This window comes from Engraulis encrasicolus, chromosome 16, assembly GCF_034702125.1.
Source record: "Engraulis encrasicolus isolate BLACKSEA-1 chromosome 16, IST_EnEncr_1.0, whole genome shotgun sequence".
In the NCBI taxonomy this organism is placed as follows: Eukaryota; Metazoa; Chordata; class Actinopteri; order Clupeiformes; family Engraulidae; genus Engraulis; species Engraulis encrasicolus.
In genome coordinates this window covers 220,020-242,357 of record NC_085872.1, presented here as the reverse complement: position 1 = coordinate 242,357, position 22,338 = coordinate 220,020, and the positions used below count along the sequence as shown (strand labels likewise).

The 22,338-nt window shown below is 40.4% G+C and overlaps 1 protein-coding gene across 3 annotated transcripts in view; it reads right to left on the bottom strand.

The window, feature by feature from the left end:
* The window catches only part of chd7 (chromodomain helicase DNA binding protein 7), a 114,940-nt gene that overhangs the window by 50,026 nt on the left and 42,576 nt on the right, over positions 1-22,338 (bottom strand). For all 3 annotated transcript variants that reach the window (XM_063218197.1, XM_063218198.1, XM_063218199.1), the window contains exons 14-20: positions 18,547-18,690; positions 12,227-12,503; positions 10,419-10,629; positions 7,282-7,477; positions 6,682-6,849; positions 5,750-5,929; positions 5,341-5,451 (exon numbers count right to left, since the gene is read on the bottom strand). In XM_063218197.1, the coding sequence (XP_063074267.1) occupies positions 5,341-5,451; positions 5,750-5,929; positions 6,682-6,849; positions 7,282-7,477; positions 10,419-10,629; positions 12,227-12,503; positions 18,547-18,690 (1,287 nt within the window). The remainder of the gene's footprint in view (positions 1-5,340; positions 5,452-5,749; positions 5,930-6,681; positions 6,850-7,281; positions 7,478-10,418; positions 10,630-12,226; positions 12,504-18,546; positions 18,691-22,338) is intronic.

The following is a 22,338-nucleotide window of genomic DNA, read 5'->3' as shown; positions in this document are numbered from 1 at the left end:
ACTTCAATGTTAAACGTAGTCAGGTCAGCAGGCTAACTCATGACTGCGGTTTTGAGTAATGAACCAGGCTGGGACTTTTTAAAGCCTCAGGAAACTTAATGACGATTAGGTTAATAGCTTGTTTAGATAAACCTTTCATGATATGCTAATTTTTTGAGATATTAAAACAATACAAGACCTGAGATATTTCAGTTGGTGTGCAATGAATCTAAAAACATATGAAAGAGTATTTTTATCATTACATTATGGGGGAAAAATGGACTTTAACACAATATGCTAATTATTAGAGAAGGACCTGTATACAAAGTAAAAAAGTATATGAAGACAAAAGTAGTGTGCATATTCCTGCCAACAGCGGGAGATGTGGAGTGAGAGGAATGCATGGGCCTGATTCAGAAAGGTCTCGTCCCTTCTCCCCGGTGCACGAAGTGTACCTTGCACTATTCAATACTGTTTGTGCCGACTGCAGGTCTAAATAAATAGTAATACTATTCTAATAATATAATAATACTGTCATTATGTCGTACAATTACGAACTGGGTCTATATTAGCAACAGAAGGGGGATGGGACCAGCTGGGTTTTGGTGCGTCAACAGAATGACGAGGACAGAGTTAGGGCTTTGACTTGCCCAAAAATCATAGTCGAAGTTCGTTTCTAAATTAAAAACGATATTCGAATATTTATCCATATTTTCTTACCATTAAAATTACCCCAGTTAGACCTGATATCAAGCTGAAGTTGTTCTTTACCCCAGTCATTGACTGCTAAAAGGCTATTCCAACCAGATATGTAGCCTAATGGCCCATTAACAACATGCATTCAACCAGCCATTATTGTTTTGCGATCGTTCAGCACTTATTAAGAAGACGGTACTTAGAGGTGTGAATGCAGATTAAAACATGGAAAAGCTAGCAGCCATGTCAACCTTGTAGCCCAAGTTAAAATTTGAATGGATCTGGGAATCATGTGAATAGAGCACACAGCACCAATATCAACAAATATGTATTATTTTCTATAACCAATCACGGACATTTAGGTAGGCTGTGTGTTTGTAGGTCTAGGTAAGATGACTGCTCTGCTCAAAACGAACATTACACAAACTAGCAGTGCGCTAAAACATGCTAAAAGCATGCTAACAAACACATAAACTGGACTCTGCCTGATCTTACACCCAGACCAACGAAGCTAATTTAGTCAAAATCCAAAAAACAACAAGTTATTATCTCACTCTTGGCGTAATCACAGGTACTTGTGGATTGAATCACATAATTCCAGAAACTCGTCAACAACTCCAGAAAGTAATGTGATGATGCTTTGTTTATTAACTATAGCCATTCACTTGAATGGAACTCTGCAGCACGCATCTGCTTATGCGGACTCCGGGGGAGACTGCCTGCCGCAAGGCTCCTGCTTGGAATACTAGAGATGAGTCACGCACGCGACTCTCCTCAACACAGCTGTAGCGATTAACCAGCCATGAAAAAAATAAATTGAGACTGTGAATTGCGATGTTTACAAGGAAATAATTTTAATCAATACCAATGAAATACCCAAAAAAACAATACCCATGTCAGATTCGAATATTAATGGACAATTAATATTTGTTCGAATGTCTCGAATTTTCTTAATATTCGAATTATATTCGAATATCGAAGTCAAAGGTCTAGACAGAGTATCCTCAAAGTTCTTTCCTCGTAGGCTACTCATAAAATCTCTGGTAGGCCTAGCCTTTACTCTAACCTATAGTGGTCCATATTTTTTCTTTCCTAATACTGTATAACTTAGGCCCCTTTATATATCAGTAGATGTAGGCTAATAAGCTTACTTGAACTGAAACAAATGGATATATTAGGCCTGTATTTATTATAGTCTGTGACTAATTTCAGGGATTCTTGAGAGATGGGACAAAACACGTTTTGAAAACCTGATTTTGAAAATGCAGCATATGTTGTTGATGGTTATATATTCATGTAGATCAAGATGTGTAGTTTTCAGGCATGTAAAAATACAGGCTTCAGGTAAAAAGGCATTTTTAACAAATCAACATGTTTACCTTCACACCTAGATTTTCGTCAACTCCGTCAGACACAAGAAAAGTATATAATTAAATTATTATAATAGTCCAACAAGAATCTTTAGCTCTGATTTGCATTGTAATGATAGTTAGTTACTTTGATGTACAATAATATGTAATATATATATATATATATAAATTTTAATTTAAGACTGTTATTAACACACAGAGTTTGAAAAATTGGCATTTTCAGACTTTATCTTTTATTTTGCAACCATGAGGAAAACGCCTAAAGTGGTTAGGATACATGGTGGTATAGATCTAATGACCCTTTGTTGCCTAAACAAAAAAAAGATTGATGAATTAGCTTTTTCCTCAAAATATTACAAAAACACCTGAAAGTGCTGAGAAAAATCTTACGGAGTTGACAGAAAAACTGACAGAGTTGACAAACTGGTCTGATTTTTGGAGCCTACTTAGTGCAAAATGTTTTTTTCACAGTTTATTTTGTAGTTTTGTTACATTCTTAAGCTTGTCTTTTTAAAAAGTTTATTGGTTTTGAATTAAACTTTAGTTTTAGCTTTTTTGTCCATTTATCGAAAAATTATGTATTTATATGAGTTATATGCACATTAATATATATATAATATCCTAAAATAACTTTTCCTTGTGTTTCTACGTTTGAAAAGAATATCATATTAGCATATTGAGCAGTTTTTGGTGAATTTGTCAACTCCATAAGATTTTGCATGTCAACTCCATAAGAAAATGTTATGGAGTTGACTCTTACGGAGTTGACAAATCAACCTACTTTTCATAATAACAACTAACAAAAATCATCTGGTACATCAGCAGTTGCTTAAAGATGGTCTCTCAACGTCATTTCATTAATATTGCTGTGTTCCCCATTGCTATTGAATGTGTTACGCGGTGGTCCTGTTTTAAAAAACGTCCTGGTTGCTTTGTTTCAAGCCGTTTTTGCAAGCTAGCAAGGTGGCTTGTGGAGAAACGAGAGGGTGTTCCGTGTTTCTCGTGGAAATGCGTATCTGATTGGCTCACTCCTCCTGCTCTCGTGGAAATGCGTCTCTGATTGGCTCAGTCCTCCTGGTCTTGGAGAGAATGTAATGGCAAACAGAGTCGCCACTTCCCCGGGTGTTACTGCACTATAGGGGCGCCAACGGAGGCGTGCAGGCTCCGTTCAGGGCTGTGCTCTTTCGACAGCGACCCCTAGGCGAGCTGCAGGCACGGAGCAACCAGAGTGGGCTTGCTGTATGTATGAGGCTTTGTGCTGTGTGTGTACCTGAGAGTAGCAACCAGCTGATAGCTAAGCTAAGCTAGGTTTCGGGCTACCAGACGTTGCTTGTTTTGAAAACAAGCAGAAAAAAATTACTCAACATGTTTTTAGAAAAATGGGTCGACATAAACCTTTGTGGGCAACGCCTTCTTTCGACGTGACGCAACACAGAAAGGCTTTCGTGATTCGCTCGTTTCTCTGCATTATTTATGTCAATTGGGAAACACCGGGAAACACAGCCAGGCGAGGTGACGCACCGCTATGAGAGCCTTGCAAGTGAGTTTAACTTGGGGTGACCGTCCGATCTTCAAAAGGAGTGAGTAAAACTGTGTTTTATCGGAAGTTGGCCTTTAAGGACTTGCCCATAAAGATATTCTAAGCTTTTATTATACAAAATACTGAAATAACCTTTATTTTTATGTATTATGGTGTTGACACATTATGGTTGTGACATAGGTGGTCTTCCTAAAGATGCACTGATAAAATCAAATATTAAATGTGACCTTAACAGAACAGTGTCTCCATGACATGTATACCAAACGGGAAGTAGTACCAGGCTGCTTAGAGTGTGAACTGACCACAATAATGGTAGATTTTTTTGTATTTTAAAAAAATCTTACGGTGTTGACTAAAAGTCCGAACACATGTTCAATAGTTTAAAAAGTATATAAAAAGGTTCATAAAACATTGTACATACATGTAGTTTGATTAATTATCCAAAATACTTGATGACAGTAGCTATGATGTTTGTTATATTTCATTTTAATCAATTACTATGGTAATGTCAAATTCTAAATCCTGCTTTCGGACATGGGGTTTTGAAGGTACTGATGACACACTGCGTGTAAAAGACACAACGTGTAAAATAAAAAAAAATAAAACTATGTAAATATGAAATCATATTTTATTGTACAAAACTTCTTCTATCATTCCAGCTAATTTTGTTGCATTTTAAGCACAAACATGAGTTTTATCTCCCGGACATGTTTTGTCCCATCTCTCAAGAATCCCTGATTTATAAAATGTCCCCTTTTCCCTGAATCATTGTCCAATAAGCCCTAGGTGCACTCTGCTTTATTTTATTTTTCAGGTCAAAGTTAAGTGGCATATCACAGTTTTTCCCTTCCAAAAAATAAATAAATAACCGTTTGATAATCGACTATTCGAAAAAAATAGTTGATGGACTAATCGGGAGAAAAATAATCATTAGGGACAGCCCTACTACCATTAAAGCCATGGTAGGGCTCTATCCTATCCCAATATCGGCTGGTATGGTATGGAATTGGTGCCATCCGACATAGATATGGACGTGATGTAGCACATCTGTTGGACTTCAAGTGGACTAGTCAGGATTAATGACAACATCTTGTGAATGGAACAGGACAGAGCAATGGAAGTTAGAGTTGGACTACTCCTATTGACCTCCGTGTTCCATTTGGGAGCCATGGAGCCTTTGGGTGCATTCCAATATGCAGACTCACTTCCTCTACATGTGCTTGTAGCCCCGCGTTTTGCCTCCGTGGAGAAAACAATTAAGTTTCCCCGCTGTCAGCCTAGCCACAAAAATTTTTGGGGGACTATTCTTCATTCACCATCCAGTTTGCAAATGAGAAAAAGTTGAAATACTATGCTGTTGTCGGTGATATCAAAACGTATTATTCCTGGTACAAGGCCACAAGCACAAGTGAAGGACGCACCCTATGACACACAGTTCACCATTAACATGGTTCCAAAATAGTTCCAGGATGTGAGTGTCCAACACAGAAAGTGCAGTAAAAGTAAACGCAATTCATCTTTGCTGTTGTGTAGTGGTTCTGTGTTAGTCTCTAGCGAAAAGAAAGCTGCAGCCTAGATTTATTTGAATCCATGTTAATCATATCACACACCGAACTGTGACAACTCTGAATTCCATGGCTATGAAAAAAACCCCTAAGCACCATCATTGACTTCACCATCTTTAAACTCCCACATACAGGACAGCAGGCTACCAAAACAGATCCCGCCCCACACACATTTTTTATGGCGGCTCACCTTTCCATGAATGGCATCCAGGTCCAGTTCTGCTTTTTTTGCCCATTTTTGCCAGAAGTCTGGATCTTCCAGAGAAATGTCAGTCCTGTTTCCAGAAGACACAAAGCTGGCCTGGACAGACAGATGCAGAGAATTAAATCAGAATTGAGCCACCGTAAAAATCGCAGCATAGGCCCAAAGGTTGCCTTTGTGAATTTCTCTGCTTACTTGAAACACAGAGCTACAGACAGAAACCTATAGATGTATACTGGTGTGTTGTACTGCAAATTCCAGCATTTGGAAATGTGCAGTATTCTGCAGTTAAACATAGGTGCTACTGATGTCAACAATTCATTCAATTTTTTAATAGATTAATGTTTTAATTGACTCGCCATTAATTGCCAACTAGTTTGCATCCCTAAAATGTTACCTTTGCAAACGTGGAGCCCACGCCTTCTGCTTCAATGGTAATGGTTTTGGTGCGCCTCATTAAGATTTGGTCAATGTCCTCTTCGCAAAACTTTGAGCCCTCATCCTCCTCATCCATCAGTGCTCCGTATGCTCCTTTTCGTAAAAGATCTTCAATTTCTTTCTTGGACAGTTGCTGAACCTAAAAAAAGTCAAAAAGCTAGAACGTCAAACAAATCTTGGTTGAAATAGTTTTGATCGGATTTTTTTATATTCAGAAATGAAGAGCATCATTGCAAGGGGACATATCCATTTTTTTAATTGAGAAACTGAATTTTTTTTGTATTGGGCATTGCAAAAAGCAAAATATTTGAATGTCAAAATTCTCACATGATGAGGACGTCTGAACAGTCTAGTGGTGTCAACAATAATCGATTCAGCAATGCATCGCCATGCGGGGCAGGACAATTCAATAATTGATTCGGCAAATGCCATAATCGATGCCGCATATTTTTTCAAGTTTCAATTCAACTTCCCTGGGCATTTCCGGAGCACATGAACTTTACATTAAATGAAAGCACTTCAAAGCATTGAAAGCTGCAGGATTGATATACACAAGTCAAAAAGTTGTTCAGTATCTGACTGTTGCATTGCCTCATGACTGATGAAAAAGTTGTACTTGCATTGCAATGCATTATATTTCTACTGAAAGCATCATAGAATCGGACTGAATCGAATCGTTACCTCCTGAATCGTAATCTAATTGAATCGTAAGGGCAGTGCCAATGCACACCACTAGAACAGACGTTTCTCATACAGGGTCTCTGCACATTTTTGATTACCAAATATAATACTATTCAAGACCTTTCTAAGACCTCTGATGATGTAGGGATGATCACATTACCTCCTTGGTGGAGGTAATCAAGTGATAAAATGATTGACATGTTCTCATACCCCAGTGGCCGCGTTCTCTCTGCCACTCATGGACTGCAACACGGCCTTGTCCAATCCCAACTTCAAACTGGCCTTGTCAAACATCTCCCTTTCGTAAGAGTTTCGTGTGATGAGTCGGTAGATCTTCACTGCCTTACTTTGTCCAATCCTGTGGCATCTTGCCTGAGCCTGGCAGAGAGCGACAAAACCCCAACCATAAGCATGTTTATAAGCACATCAATAAACAGTTAATAACCAGGTTTTTGAAGTAACCGGTTTATTCAAGTGCTCATACAAACGGCATAAACTGGTTATTTTAAACGGTTTTATTCAATTATCAGTTTATTAATTCATTCGCACAGGTAGGTTTTTGGCTAATAAACTGATTTCTCAAGACATATAAATACAATCAGGTTATTGACGAAATGAAATGGTAGTATTATGGGATGGTCAGGACCAGGCTAAAAAACGCCCAGAGGGTGTTTATTTGTAAGTAATGTGATTATTGGATTGTTAATCACATTACTTACAAATAAATTCAAAGGGATTTGTCAACTTCACCAAATATGAGCCAAGAAAACAGAGTAGTTCGAATGCTATGTATAACATCCTGATGCATACTTGAAGGTCATTCTGGGGGTTCCAGTCAGAGTCGAATATGATGCACGTGTCAGCAGCGGTTAAATTGATGCCCAGGCCTCCTGCCCGAGTGCACAGCAGAAACACAAAACGGTCCGAATCTGGCCGAGAGAAGCGATCAATAGCTGCCTGTCGAAGGTTCCCTCTTACTCGTCCATCGATGCGCTCGTACGGGTACCTGTAGGAAACATTTTCATGAGTTTGCATTAGCATTATGAAATTAGTATAGTAGCATATGACATTAGCATATTAGGTTTCATTACAAAAAAGGACACATTTCAATTATATGTAGCACAACTATAAAACATGGATCTTGCTCTCAACCTTTTTGAACATATGCCTCTTGACATCATCGTAAGCCTACCAATGCCCTTTAAGGCCCTTGCACATACAGCTCCAGGCCACTTTATTAGAATAGCATGAAAAAGTTGATTTATTTCCATAATTCCATCAAAAATGTTAAACTGTCATGGATTGTAGATTCATGGCCCATTTGTTCATGGCCCAATCATTCAATTTTTTCTTTTTACATATTGAGTTATAATTTAACTGGTGAGTTAACACCAGAACGTAGCATGGAAATCTACAGGTATATTGAAGAGTGAAGTGTGGGACACCAGGTCAACAAACAAGAACAGCTGACGGCAAAGCATCAAGGATATCTGGGCTTCCATAACTCCCATGCACCGTTTCTGCCATTGACTTCAATGTTAAATGCACCATGGCCGTTATTAAGACAGAGAGAGTCCTAACCAAGTATTGAACATTGCATGTTCTGTAGAAAGTACCAAATTTCAACTGATTTGATGTGACCCGAATTTTGATGAAGAAAATTGTGATTTTATTACAATATTCTAATGATGCGAATTCCCCAATTCATGGGTTTTTTGAGCTGGAAGACCAAAATATGTAAAAATAAACTATTTAATGATTGGAATAGTTAAAAAAACTGGGCCATGAATCTATAATCCATGACAGTTTAACATTATTGATGGAATTATGTAAATAAATCAACTTTTTCATGCTATTCTAATAAAGTGCTGTATAACCGATCCGACCAGACGTCCCAACTACGACTAGTCAGTTGTCGTGCTTGATTGGGCACAGTTTGCTCCACGAACACACACCGCCGACTTCACCAGCCGTGGACACTCCCCCGGGTAGCACCCAGAGGGATTTTGTCATACTGTAGTAACTTCCGCGTTTGAGAGCTCGCGGTTCGGCTGGCCTTGTTGTTAATGCCTTCATGTTTTCCTGAAGTCAACTCTACTTTTCATCAGTAGGAGTTGATAGTAGATGCATTAATGACTCTAAATAAGCCATAGCCTAATGCCCATAGGCAAAGCCCCCCTCCTATTTATCCATCAAGACCACATTCTCTCTCTGTCTTTATCTCACAAAACTATACGACTTTCGTGGCTACTTCACTGTAGACTTAATTTCTCACACTGCCATAGTTCGCTAAAGAGGAAAAAGGCAAGCTGGGCATTGTCTTTACAAACACCGTGTAATGCTACGCAACATGCGCATCCTTTTTTGGCTTCGTGATATGACATTTTGTCCAGAGGAAGAATGAATGCTAAGTGGAGCACGTTTTCGATAGGCATACGGTAATTTGACAATATTTAGTAGTAGGGGCTATATTAATGTGGATGAAAATAACGCTGAATAATTGACTATCCTGCTAATTGACCTCAGCTTTTGTCCGATTTCGGCCAGCTCTTTTCTAGCCATCTCATGCTGGTTTATGAATTTGAGCAGGCGGAGCATTTCACTCTCGCTCTCTCCCCCTCTGCTCCAAAGTCAATCTCATCATACATCGGGGCATGCATAAATCAAAATCTTGAGCCTTATAGGTTTGTAGTTAATTTCTGTGCTTCACGCTCCGATTTTTGCCCAAGTTTTTCGTCTCGCAGAGGTTGCTCAGACAATGGATACAAATGAGTTCTTTTCCAAAATGAGATATATCCATGCGCGCGGATATATCTCATTTTGGAACAGAGCTCTTCATGTGCCGGTTGGACCGCAGCATTTAATAAGAGAAAGGGTTGAATGGAAGTTTCTCACACATGTGCGTCGTTTTTCTAATTGTTTTTAAGCGCATACGCGGACCTTTCCTGCATGTAGCCTGCTGTTTTCTTGACTGAGGTGACAACTAGGTAACAAATGCCCTCCCACCTCCTGCCCAGTTAGCACAAACCAATCAGAGTCCAGCATGGAGCCCGACCACCGACGCCAAAAATACTGAATCAGAGCAAGATATCGCAAAACACGCCCACTCAATGCAAAAGCGTGTGCTCAAGTTGGGTCTCCTAAGGGGGCGTTGTCCCCTACTACTTCTTCTCTTTTTGAGGTGTTTGCGCAAGACGTGTGCTACCGCCATCTACAGCGCTAAGGGGACTTCATTGATTCTCAACCTCAGGACTTCGAAGGTCTCCTAACGTTACCGAAGGTCTCCTAAAGGGGCGTTATCCCGACAAAGTGGATACCGGAATAGAAACAAAATGACGCTTCTTGTTAGATCCACCTTCTTTGCAGACGCTGTCCTCAACCCAACTGAACATGTTTAAAGTCTCCTGACGGAGACCCACGACCAACGTCCTCCAACTACTACCCCAGACGCAATGACACACACCAAACCAATTCTGACCCAACTGTATCCAATGCACAACAAGACCCAAACGTCAGGTTGGTGTAGAGTAGCCTTTAAGTATGAACAAAAAAAAAAACTTATAATACCTGATCCACACCACCCCAGCTACACACACACACAATCTTCACCCTACTACCATATGGCCACTGATACAGGTGCATGTGCGCCTACACCAGCTGACTAGCCCCAAGCTTACACTCTGCGACTTTTGTACAGATTTCTCCCTCACACCATGTACACTGCACAATTCTCAAAGTTGTAACAAGCGATTTCACCGGCTTGCGATCTGCAGAGATTTTTTCTAGGTTTCTACATTTTGTTTTCATTTTTTTTAAGCAAAAAACTTCCTGTCTTGAACTTCTCCAGTTCCTGTAGGTGAACTAAGCCTGGTTTATCACTTCAGCATGTTCTTAGTATACCCCCCTGGCAAGTGGTTCACTGAGAAACACTGGCATTATCATCTCACCTTCTCTGGATGAGGTAATCCTCCAAGATATCCAGACAGCGCACCATCTGGGAGAAGATGAGGACCCGGTGCCCACCCGCCTTCAGCTTGGGAAGGAGCTTATCAATTAGCACCAGTTTGCCTGCAGCGTGGATCATGGACTGTAGTTGGACATCTGGCTGCTCGGCGGAGTGGCTTTCTCTGTATTCTTCCAAAATCTTCTCCTCTGCACCTATTTTTGGAAGACCACAAACACACAAGGTCCTTTAATGTTTACCCTTTAATATGAGCCCATAGCCATCTTCCTTGTATCTTATATGTACGAAACCTTTATATATAACCTTTATTACCTTTATCTTGAATACTTGAACTGTGCCAATTGTTCCTTTGAAGAACTGTCTTAATCAGACATAACTTACTGAGTACGAAGTTCCTACTTCTTCTTGCGTGTGTATTGCTTTCAATCTGCATAGACACTGTTTGAAAACCTCTTGTAGATACTCAGTGTGGATAAGGTCAGGAAACTGAGGCTACGTGCCCACGGCAACAGTGTAGATAAGGTCAGGACACTGAGGCTACATGCCCACCGCAACAGTAACTATGGGTAAATGTGGAACATATGGGTCTGCCCATATGTTATGTTATATGTTATAAGATATGCCCATCTTGCACACGGCGACTGTGATTCTGTTCCAACGGCTATGTTTTCAAGATCTCCACTCTGGAGGGCTTGTGTGTTTTCTGCGTTTTAACTCTTAAAAAACAAAGACAAATTTCTAATATGGCACCATATAAGACAATAAATCTTTTGAATCTTGAAACGGTTCATAACGCAGAAGGTTAACTAATATTTTGGCACCAAATCTGACGGCCTGCTTTCAGGGAATGACATGAATGAGCATATAGGAAATGGTCAAAAAAGGTACTGCAACTATGCTGCTCATTGAAACTGTTGCCTATTGCCAAATTTTATCTTTTCATGAAAGTTTACTAAGTAATAAACTAATATTTTCTAGTATGGCCCAAGTGCAGTCATTTTTGCAGCTAAAAAAAAGCTATTTCTGGAAATACAAAATGGCTGACCATGGAGATCATCACCCTTTACATGTATGAAAATTGCACATTTTCCAGTCATACTGTTAGAATTTGATGGTGGTGGTAAGTATTCATGAGAAAGGAAACAATAGAGAATGGGTTGCATGAGTCATGTAAACAAATTGCGAGACTCCTGACATAGAGTAATTTAGAGCACAGGAGATGATGTCTGCATATATCGGACATTGATTCATTGGAGGAGGGACAAGACATTTAAGACATTTTGTGTTGGTGGTTGGTGGTAACGCAGAGGGTGTGCATCTACGTTGGCAAAATGCTTGTTTTATACGTTTTCCCCAATTCCACAGGCGAGCAGATTTCCATCCACAAACACTCGTGAGAACATCGATAATTTGTGGAGAGAAAAAAAAACAGACATCTGCATTTATGCTTCAGACCGTTGTCGTGGGCACGTAGCCTAAGATGGTCAATCCTTAAATCGCTTCCTCTGTAAAGCGTTTGGAGGGTAAGAAGGATGTGCTGAACCTTGCAGAGTGAGATGGGAGCTTTATCGAAAATGGAAATTAAGCTGCTCTTCAAGGTGTTTGATTTCCTGTTGAATCACACCGTGAAGCCTACCTACAACTTTCACATAATTTCACACAAATCTAACTTCTTGTATTAGGTCAAGCAGACACCACAAAAGTCTTTAAGCAGACCAGAACCTGTTCACAATTGAAACCCATTACATTGCCGTTATCTCTATATAATCTTAGAATCTCTAGCAAATATACCGTTGATGAGGTAGGGGTGGTTACAGCATTTCCTGAGCTCCATCATGGTGTTCAGAAGGTTAGGCACACTCCCTCCACCTCCACCTCCTGCTCCTCCAGCTCCACTCTTGGACAAGAAAGCAAAGTTTCTCTCCAGAATGGCCCGGTAGTATTTCTTTTGCACATTGGTAAGCTCCACTTCGATGATGGTCTCCTCCTTTGGAGCAAGATTCTTTTCCACGTCCTCCTTCAGGCGCCGTAGCATCATGGGCTTCAAGATACCCTGCAGCTTCTGAACCTATTTGAGGAGAATCAGAGCCATGGAAGTTAGAGTTAGGATAATCCCACTGACCTCTGTGTTCAATTTTTACAAAAAGATGGTGGTTCATGGAGCATTTGACACACAGATTGCCATTGACAGTTCCAAAACAGTTCCAGGAAGTGAGCGTTGAATGGACATTGCGGAAGTAACTCCTCCCTTGTGAAGCAACACGAAAGACGGAAGCAGCCTTGTAGTGACATTACGTGGATAATTCTACTGAATAAACGACCAAATGCATTCAATTGTCATGATTGTACACATGTATTCATCATATATTTTGCCCCTAAATGAGGTAATATGCAAACAGGAGTGTATTTTCTGCAGCGGTATGCTTGTCATGTTACTGGTGCCTGAGGTAGACTATCGATAGCCTATTCGTCGATCATGGGGACTGTAACAAGAAAACCCTTCATTCATTCACTTGTAAGTACACACTAGAAGTGTTTGTTTCTGCAGGAGACTTATATTATGAGGAAGGGAAGGGTTTTCCGATCGATATGCGAGGTAAATATTTCGTGCTGCTTTGTATGTCGCTACTGGCGACGTTCATTGCAACGGCAGGGGGATAAAGCAACGCGTCGTGATTTGCCTGTTACAGACTCAATATTCAACACCTGGAGGGTGACAGTGGTCGGTATGTTTGTAGAAGAGCTTGTATACTAAGTAGAAAAGTGAATGAAGACAAAAGAAGTGTGCATATTCCTGCCAACAGCGGGGGATGTGGAGTGAGAGGAGTACGCGCCTGAGACACAGAGGTCCCGTGATCCCGTGATCGGAAATCGGCCCCGATCACGTGGTGTGCGACTCGATCAGAATCGGGTGTACATCCCCACATAAACATCCACAGGAACAACATTACATTGCCAACTGAAAGGCATTGGAACACTGCTGACACTTCAGGTCAGTCAGCTGCACTTCTACAGAGACGGTCCTAAAAAAAAATCTGACTTCTCTCCCTCTCTCTCCTCCCTCTTCACGTTAACGCAAACAACTGACCTCGGTCTTTACTCAGACCAAACTGAAATGAACATGACTTAAGCAAATATGACAGAGAAAAAAGTATGCCATAGTCAAGGTGACTTACACGTTGGGCTACTGTAGTGTATATCCACGTGAGGATTCCGGACGGCAAAATGCAACATTGACTATCCAACAGATTAATGATCACTGCGCCTACTGCAGTCAACTGTAGTTCTAATTAATTTGCAATCAGTTGAACCTGATGCAATGACGAGGACTCTGATGGAAGTTAACATTGATGTTTACTGAACCTTTCGACAATATGCAGGTGAAAACTGACTGTAGTGTTTTAACAGACTCAACAATCTTGTGCATGCATCTTAAAAAAACTATCTTTTTAAGCTATTTGTTAACTTAACTTTCAACTTCTAACATAACTTAATCCTATCACTTGTTAACATAAGAATCAATTTTGCTTCTGACTTTCCTTCTAGTGCTTGTTTTTACAGATAATTACGGACAGCTTCGGGATAGGAACAACAAGGGAGCCGTCGTAGCAACGGTTTCTAAGCACAGGTTGCTGGAAGCGTATCAAAATAAAAGCTCAATTCGTTCTCAGTGTGTCATTATCTAAAATGGTCATTCTGCACTGACCCAATAGTCCCACTGCCTACAGAAGTGTAACCGTTTTGTTTTGAAACTGCAAATGTGTTATTTTGTCTGCTTAAAAGGTAGACCTTTTGTATTCTAATTTGTATTTTAAACAAAAAAAAATTAAGTATTATTAAAGTATCGGCTCGGGACTCGGTATCGGCAGATTCACAAAATCAATGACTCGGAGGCAAAAAAAGCTGATCGGGACATCCCTATGTCCAATTGCGACCTGACAGTCTATTAGCAACAGAAAAGTGTGATACCAGCTGGGGTTTGGTGCATCAGAATGACATGGGCGATAACCTGGTACCCCCGTAAAAAAAAAAAGTTTGACAATCACTCTCCCCGTCGATGGAGAAAGTCACAGCTCTGCATGCGCGCACGGCGCAGGCACCTCTCTCAGCCCACCGTTGAGCCCTTATTCAAACTGTAAGCATGTTTCTATGATTCATAAAAAAATCTTCCAAGTTGAGTACAGATAGATGCGCTGTTTTCAGCTAACATGTATGCACATTGTTAAAATAACATAATGGCAGTTATAGTGGTGGTCCGTGATGTTTGTAAGACGCAGAGAACACCTCTGCCAGAGGTGACTGAGCTCCACCAACCTTTATCGACTCAGCCCTTGGATTTGCCGCTGAGCACGGTTTGTGTTGGCTGTCAGTCTAAGTGGAAATCAATACACACAATTCGGTCTTCCGGGACGACGCAATACATTTGGCACTACGTGGTTTAAATGCCAATTTTCCACGATGACCCAAATATCCTCAATGACCACTCTTAGATAGCCTACAGACAATCCTCCCCTGACAAGCTGCCTCACGCGCTAACAGAACCGAAATGCACGAGTGTCGCTTGCGCTTTTGACGCTCGTTCACATTTTCCAAAATTAATGTTCATGTTTGACGGTCACGTTCCGTATATTGCATTTCGCAGCAGACCGGTTGGGGGAAAAAAGACAAAAGAAATGTTAGACCTTCGTTAAAAATTTTAGACCTGCAACAGATATTTTAGACCTTTTTAAGGCCTAAAAAAGGGGATAAAAAATTAAGACTTTTTAGACAGCGCGGCTACCCTGTGTGACGCAGATGTTAACAAATCTGTTTTGGCTAAGACAACGTGAACGACAGCGTTCCTAGATCTCCCCACTTTGGAACCCATTCTCCAAAATTATCGTTTAAGGCTATCCAGAACGCCGGCGACGTATTTGTGCGGGTTGAAATTGCAGAAAAAAAGAGGTTTAGGAACATTTCATATAGATTTTTCCAAATTGTGTTTTCCATCAACTACAGACCCCATAGTCTTCAAATCCTCCATTTCTTTCCTGAAGTGGAAACGCCCAAAATCCAAGATGGCAGATACGCAGTCATATTCTAACTCAATTGAATGTAATTGAAAGAAACATGCCATATACATTTTTGGAATTAGTGTTTTTGTATATTTCTTGGACCTCCTGAATACAAAAGAACCCGTTTACATTTTCCCCCTCAATTTGTAGTACCAAAATCCAAAATGGCTGACATAAAAAAAGATATTTGGGGTGTTAAGGTCCCTAAAGTTATAGTTTTTTCTTGTATTTGTAATACTCATGATGGATACAGGACTATTCAGTCAGACATTTCATGAACTTTGTGCAAAAATGATTTTAGAAGCAAAATCCAAAATGGCCGACATTATAGCGAAGGAGAGACATTTTGTGTTCTAAGGTCTATAAAGCTATTATTCCTATTGATAATATTTTGATAGGCACATAACCGTCATTACATGTAATCAATGTTTATTCCATCTGTTGTCAAAATTCAACATGACATCTATAGCTGAACTGACCCCTTTTCCAATTGGTTTATTTTGAAGTTTTGCTTGTAGGCACTTGGCAAGTTTCTCAATAGCCTAGCAGGAGGTGCAGATAGGATTCAAGACAGGAGTGGAGACCTAACTGTCCATCATCAAGTTGCCCGTCTCAGAGGAAGTGCATTTGAAATTTAGGGTGACACACTACACAGCTTCTGCAAAAATGTTTTCTTGCAATTAGCTAGTTTCCAAAGGTAGGCCAGTTGCCTCCAACTACCGTAAACTCTAGACTGATCAGGAAGGAAAATAGAATCCTATTGATTCATTTCATAGAACAACTATCCAAAAGAATGGGCAGGAGGACCACCTTAATGGAATTCCAGACATTATTATAGAAAATAATGTGCAGCATCATTGAGAGAGACACATTTCATTTCATTCAAAGATTCACACTTGTGCCACCTATACCTGACGGTGCATTCACACCAATGGCGCGGACGTCCACTTAACCTGCACAGAATCTTCTGTGCTTAAATTCACAAATGAATGGCTTTCTAGACTTGAAAGCACCATTAATGTTGATTTTGCAATACAAAATGTCGGCCATCTTTTTGTAATTGATTCAGTATAATGTAATGGCTGACTCACATTTATGTAACAAATATTACCAATACAAGTCAACACAATAGCTTTATAGACTTAACACATTGACTCCCAAGTCACATAAAAACACGTTTTTGGCTCCCATGCGTTGGCTAACATAAAATTAAGTTTTTTTAATGGATTCTGAATCTACACATTCTAATGCACATTCTGTGTGATTTTCGTAATTATGTGATAAACAGAACTGACATGGATCATGAAAACACCTACAAATTCAGGATCTGGATATTTCATCATCTGTGCATTTTATTACACACAGTAGGCTATTTGAGTTTTATTATAGCGAATCAAACCACTTCCTGATCACGTCACGTCTCAGTTACTTCCTAGAGAATCAAAACATGTCCGGTCAGAGCCTTGCTAGCTAGCTTATTCCTAAACATATGATGGGAGGATAAGGAGTTTTGCTGTCGTCAAGATAGGTGTACAATGGAAGGTTGTAATCAGTATTGGGGGTAACATAGTTGCATAATTTAATTACTTTAGGCAGTAACGTAGGAATGTAACGCATTACTCTTCAAATTTCAGTAATTTAATTTCAATTACTGCACTGTCGTTACTCGTTACCCAATTTGAGCCTTGAAATCATCTTCCGGTTTGCTGATACTAGTAGTTCTAGATGCGCGAAGCGCTCTGTCTGAGCTGATTTCCCCAGCCCTTCTCGAGCTCTCGGAAGTGGGTGTGTTAAAGTGCGTGCACGCAGACTGCTGTTCCTTCCTCGTGCATGCAAGGTCTTTCACTGGGACTTTCGTGAGCCCATTGCGCTGTGATGTGCTTAACCTATACTACAACACTTGGAGTTCCACCATCATTTTTTCCCTAACCTTACGCCATAGAGGTGAAGTGAAAGTGATTCGCTGCGCCGTTAAATCTACAGTCATTCCGAGTCCACCGTTACGCAAATGCATGAATGAAACAGCTGTACCCCTATATCGCAAAATCCAATGGCCTCTATTGTGCTCATTGACGACATATTGGTTAAATACACTGCAAAAACACAGTTTGGGTAGCTCCGTCAGCAGCAGCAGCCGAGTCAAGTAATTGGGAATAATAACGTGAGAACAACAGCGCAAGCAACACTATTGCGTTGAGGCCACTTTCTTCAGGCTATTCACATGTGCCTGATCAAACAGTCTTCCTGCACGAATGGATTCTGCACTCTGCATTGCATATGCATCAACATTATTATTAAAGATTCTGCAATGTCGTTTTTAATTATGAAACGGAAAAGCTTTGGAGTAGCATAAGCTGCAACATCTAGGAGAGGATGTAAGTCCTACCTAGAGTGTCCTACCTACAACATTTCTGTTTGGTATGGCCACCTCACCCTACTCATTCTGTTTTTATTCTTTTTGGCATTTTTAATGCTGACATGACAATAAAAGTCTATTCTATGGCGTAATGTTAGACTAGATTCACATTTATTGACACTGTTATAAATAGGCCTACAGGGCAATCATGAAAGGCCTATTGTCATTCTCACATCTAAAATGCATATGGGAGGGATTCCATAGAGGTACAGTTTGCACAGATTAAAATATTAGGCCATTTACACAGCCGGCCTACAACCTTGGGAAGCAGGTGAATTATGAGGTGTGCTGGTTAAAATCCCTTTTCCCACGAAAAAGTAAAGTAATAAGTAACGAGTTACTTTTTAAATGTAGTAATAAGTAAAGCCATTCAATTACAATTGAAAGCGGTAACTAAAGTTGCGATCAAAATTCTACTGCTCCAGGCACTCCACAGAGAAGCACGGCCAGACTACAGTAGTGGAGCCAATCCTTTGGCGGAAGTACGTAGGATGGCTGGCGAGGCTATCTTATTTGGACCTATTTGGTAACTCTTAGCTGTTATCTCTGTCCAGATTGGAAACGGTTTTGACACCTCGTAATTCTCACCCTGATTGTTCACAAATGTCACATTCATGTTGGTCATTCAAGCTTTTCAGTACCTGCTCTTCCGTTTTTAAATCTCCAAACTCCTGCATGAAGGTGCTCTCGGACGGGAAGCGTTCAGGCTCCAGAAAGTTCAGCAGGCTGAAAAGCTCCTCAACTGTGTTTTGTAAGGGAGTCCCCGTCAGCAGGACCTTGTGTTCCTGAAGAACAATGATTACATAATAATCATTATATTTGGAAAGCACAATTTTCATACAAAAGAAAGTAGCTCAAGTGCTCTAACAATAAAAAAAGAATTAAAAACCCCAAGGAATAGAACACATTAAAAACAGAATAAACAGTTAAAACCAATGGAAAGAATTTAAAAACAGATTGACAGCAATGGAAAACAGTATCTGACAACACAATATGACAAAATCAGGAAAATCATTCAAAGATGAGAAAATATCAGCATTTAATGCATTATTTGGTCGCAAACCTATCCAACAGGGATTACCAGGTATAACACCCTCGCCCCCTTTTCTGTTTGTCTTAGTCAGATACACAGCCTTGCCGAGTTTTAGGCATGAACGTGTGCGCGTGCGTTGGGGTGTGCGTGCGTTGGGGTGCGTGTGCATGCTCAAGCGATTTTTGTCAATGTCTTATCTGTACGTTTAGTGTAGCCCCTTATTGCAGATGGAGTCGCCGGCAGGCCTATTCACTATTTGCTTAAAATCCTCAACTACATCCTAACAACATTGCTATGACATTACAGTGAGCCTTAAGTAACAGATTAAGACAAAGCGCAGAGCCTATATTATAACCTTACTTTCACCAAAATTGTAATGGCTAAGAGGTTAACTGCAAATTGGAGAGGCAATTTCAAACTTCTGTGCTAACCCTGTTACATAGATTTTTGACAATTAAGTAGACTTGACTTGCTGCAGAATTTTGGATTAGTTGCACCAGCATGAGTGACCTTTGGGGGAGACCTTTAAGTAGGGTATTGCAATAGTCAACTCTACAGGTAATAAAAACATGAATTAACTTCTCCAAATCCTGTTGGCCAAAATTAGGGATCTTGTATGTAATGTTCCTAAGGTGCCAAAAAGCAGATTTATTTATGTTTTTGATGTGGGCATTGAAACAGATTACTGTCCAACATCACACCATACCAAGGTTTTTGACACAAGCCTTAGTTTTAAGTCATTTGGATTATTCGCAAGACCGTGGTGTGAATCGAATTGTGAGTTGGGTGCAGGGCTCTAAATAAACTTTTCCCACCACCAGCCAATTTGGCTAGTGGACATTTTTTCTTACCAGCCAAACAGAAGTTCAACTAGCCATTTTTTTTTTTATCTCGCCAAAATAAACTATGCGTTAGGCTAGTTATTTTTCTTAAATTATGGTCATTTTGTTCAACAATTTCTACAACACCGATACAATAGGCCTGCATACTATATGCCTACATAATAAGCATAGGCCTATAGGCAGGGCTCTACGCTTAGCTTTTTCATTAGGAGCACCTGTGCCCCTAAGTGAAAAAATGTAGGGGCACAGATAAAAATTTAGGAGCACAGTGAGTTTTTGTGACGCAGCTTCATTATTAACACACATACAGAGAATATACTCTTTCCACACACAAATACACATTCTAGAGGGGTAGGCCTACAATTAAAATCACTTTTCCAAATTACCCCCAGTAAAAGGACTGAACAAAATATTACACATTTATATCTATCACATTAATTTCTATACGCAGCTGGTTTTCCAATTCAGGCCTACACAGCAGGATCTGGCAGGGTGCTAGGATGAAATTGGTCAGGGGGGCAGATTTTTTACAAGAGAGACCAGAGAGGCAATTGCACTTCTGTCCTGAAAATACAATGACTCGCATATAGGTATGCTATGTAGCCTATGAGGCTATGATCAGCCTACCCATGGGTTACACTTTTTTTTTAATTGCATTTGGTACCACAGTAACAGCAACTCAGTAATCTGAACATTACCCTTTGAAAATATAACATTGTTCTATACTTGCATTTTCGAAATGAAACAAAGAAGAGTGGATGCCAACCAAACACATTTCCTCTAAATAACAATTTGGCAATATTGAAGGCTTGCACATCAAAAACGTGCCCTAGGCTACACCCCGAGACTGTCCAACAAAATACGACTTCACATGACGTGACGTGATGATGACAGTTGAGCAAGTGAGCGCACTGAGAGAGCCTGCTATGTGTCCTCCCTTGCCAACGTCTCAGGAGGAGTAACATAAACAGTACAAGCCACGTACTTACAAGATAAGTGTATGTACAAACCGAAGCTATTTCTTCTCACAAAGTTAACAGGTTGAGCATTTGTTAGCATTTGTGCTAAGCGGAGAATTAGCAATTCTAGCGCTGAAGTTTCTCTCCAGCTCTTCTCCGTCATTGGAAGCGCTCGATACTCCCGACGCTTATCTTATCTCAAAACTCCCCCGACTGTTTGTCTGTCTGCCTCTGTTTCTCTGTGCGCGGTGCGCACGCTGTCGTTTGCGCCTTCCCTCGTCCACACGTTCCTGCGTTTCCTCTATGGGGTGTATTTATTTTGGGAGCAAAATACAATTGAAAGGTTTGAAATATCTACTCGCACACGTGCGCCCTCCCCATCAGTTCGTTCGCACAATCATTTATTTTAGGGGCATATGCGAGCAAAATGCTCGCACTGTAGAGCCTGCCTATAGGCTATATATTTTTTCATTATTTTTTTAACTTCTGCTTTATTTAGTCAAACACTACAAAACCTCACATACGCACACCCCAAGGAAGGAGAAGAGATGAGAGGAAAAGGAGAGGAGAGAGGAGGAGCTCTTCTCTACCATGCGCAACAAAATGACAAGAAGCCTAGTTTAATTAAAAGTAAATAATATCACGGGAATCTTTGCTTCCTTTGTTACTTCCACAGGATCGTCGTTGGTTGCTTTTTTGTTAGTTTTTTTTCTTTCCGATGGCGTGGGCTTTCCAACTTAGTTGCGCCAGGACTCGGAACATTTCAGAAGACAACTGAACTGACAGCTACGCTCACACTACTCTGACAGTCAGCTCTCCTCCTCTGCCCTTGTCGCCATTTCGTTCCACAACCACTCCTTTTTTTAACGTCACTATTATTACGGTTACAATTACTACTAGCATTCACCAACACACAGAACCTTGCTCTAACCCCCGCCACGTTCTCATCACTCGCACAAAACATAGGCGACAGAACAGAAGTAGCTCTATGCATAATCTGCGTTAGTCCCGTTATTGAAACGGTCAGGGCCTCGCTGCTTCAGAAAGGCAGCCTGTTACAGCAAGGTTAATATAGCCTAGTAATAATAGCAGTAGTGACGTGAAAAAGGTTGTAGCGAAAGCGACGAGAGCATAGAAGGAGAGCTGTCTGTCAGAATAGTGTGAGCGTAGCTGACAGAAGGCTGGTCGTCTGAAATGTTTTCAATGCTGGTGCGGGCAACAGCATGGAGTTGCCGCTGGCTGCACTGGAAAGCCCACGATGGGAGGCTACGTCGTGACGCTAGTGTCCATGGGTAATGTAAGAAATCTTGCCGTCTAACGTTCGTCATAGCAGCGGTTTAATTTACTGTAGGCCTACTCGGGCGCTACTAGCCAAATTGGCGGGTAGGTATTTTTTTCTACTAGCCAAAATTAATTTTCACCCGTGTTTGGCGGGTTGGCGTGTGTTAATTTAGAGCCCTGGTTGGGTGTATCATTGAAAATATTGTGATTAGGCCTACAGAGGTAATGTTGTCAGTAGTTGATGGAATTAAATAATGTACATTTTACTCAACCACATGCCTGTAATAAGTAGTGAAATCAGGAAAAACTGATAATTTC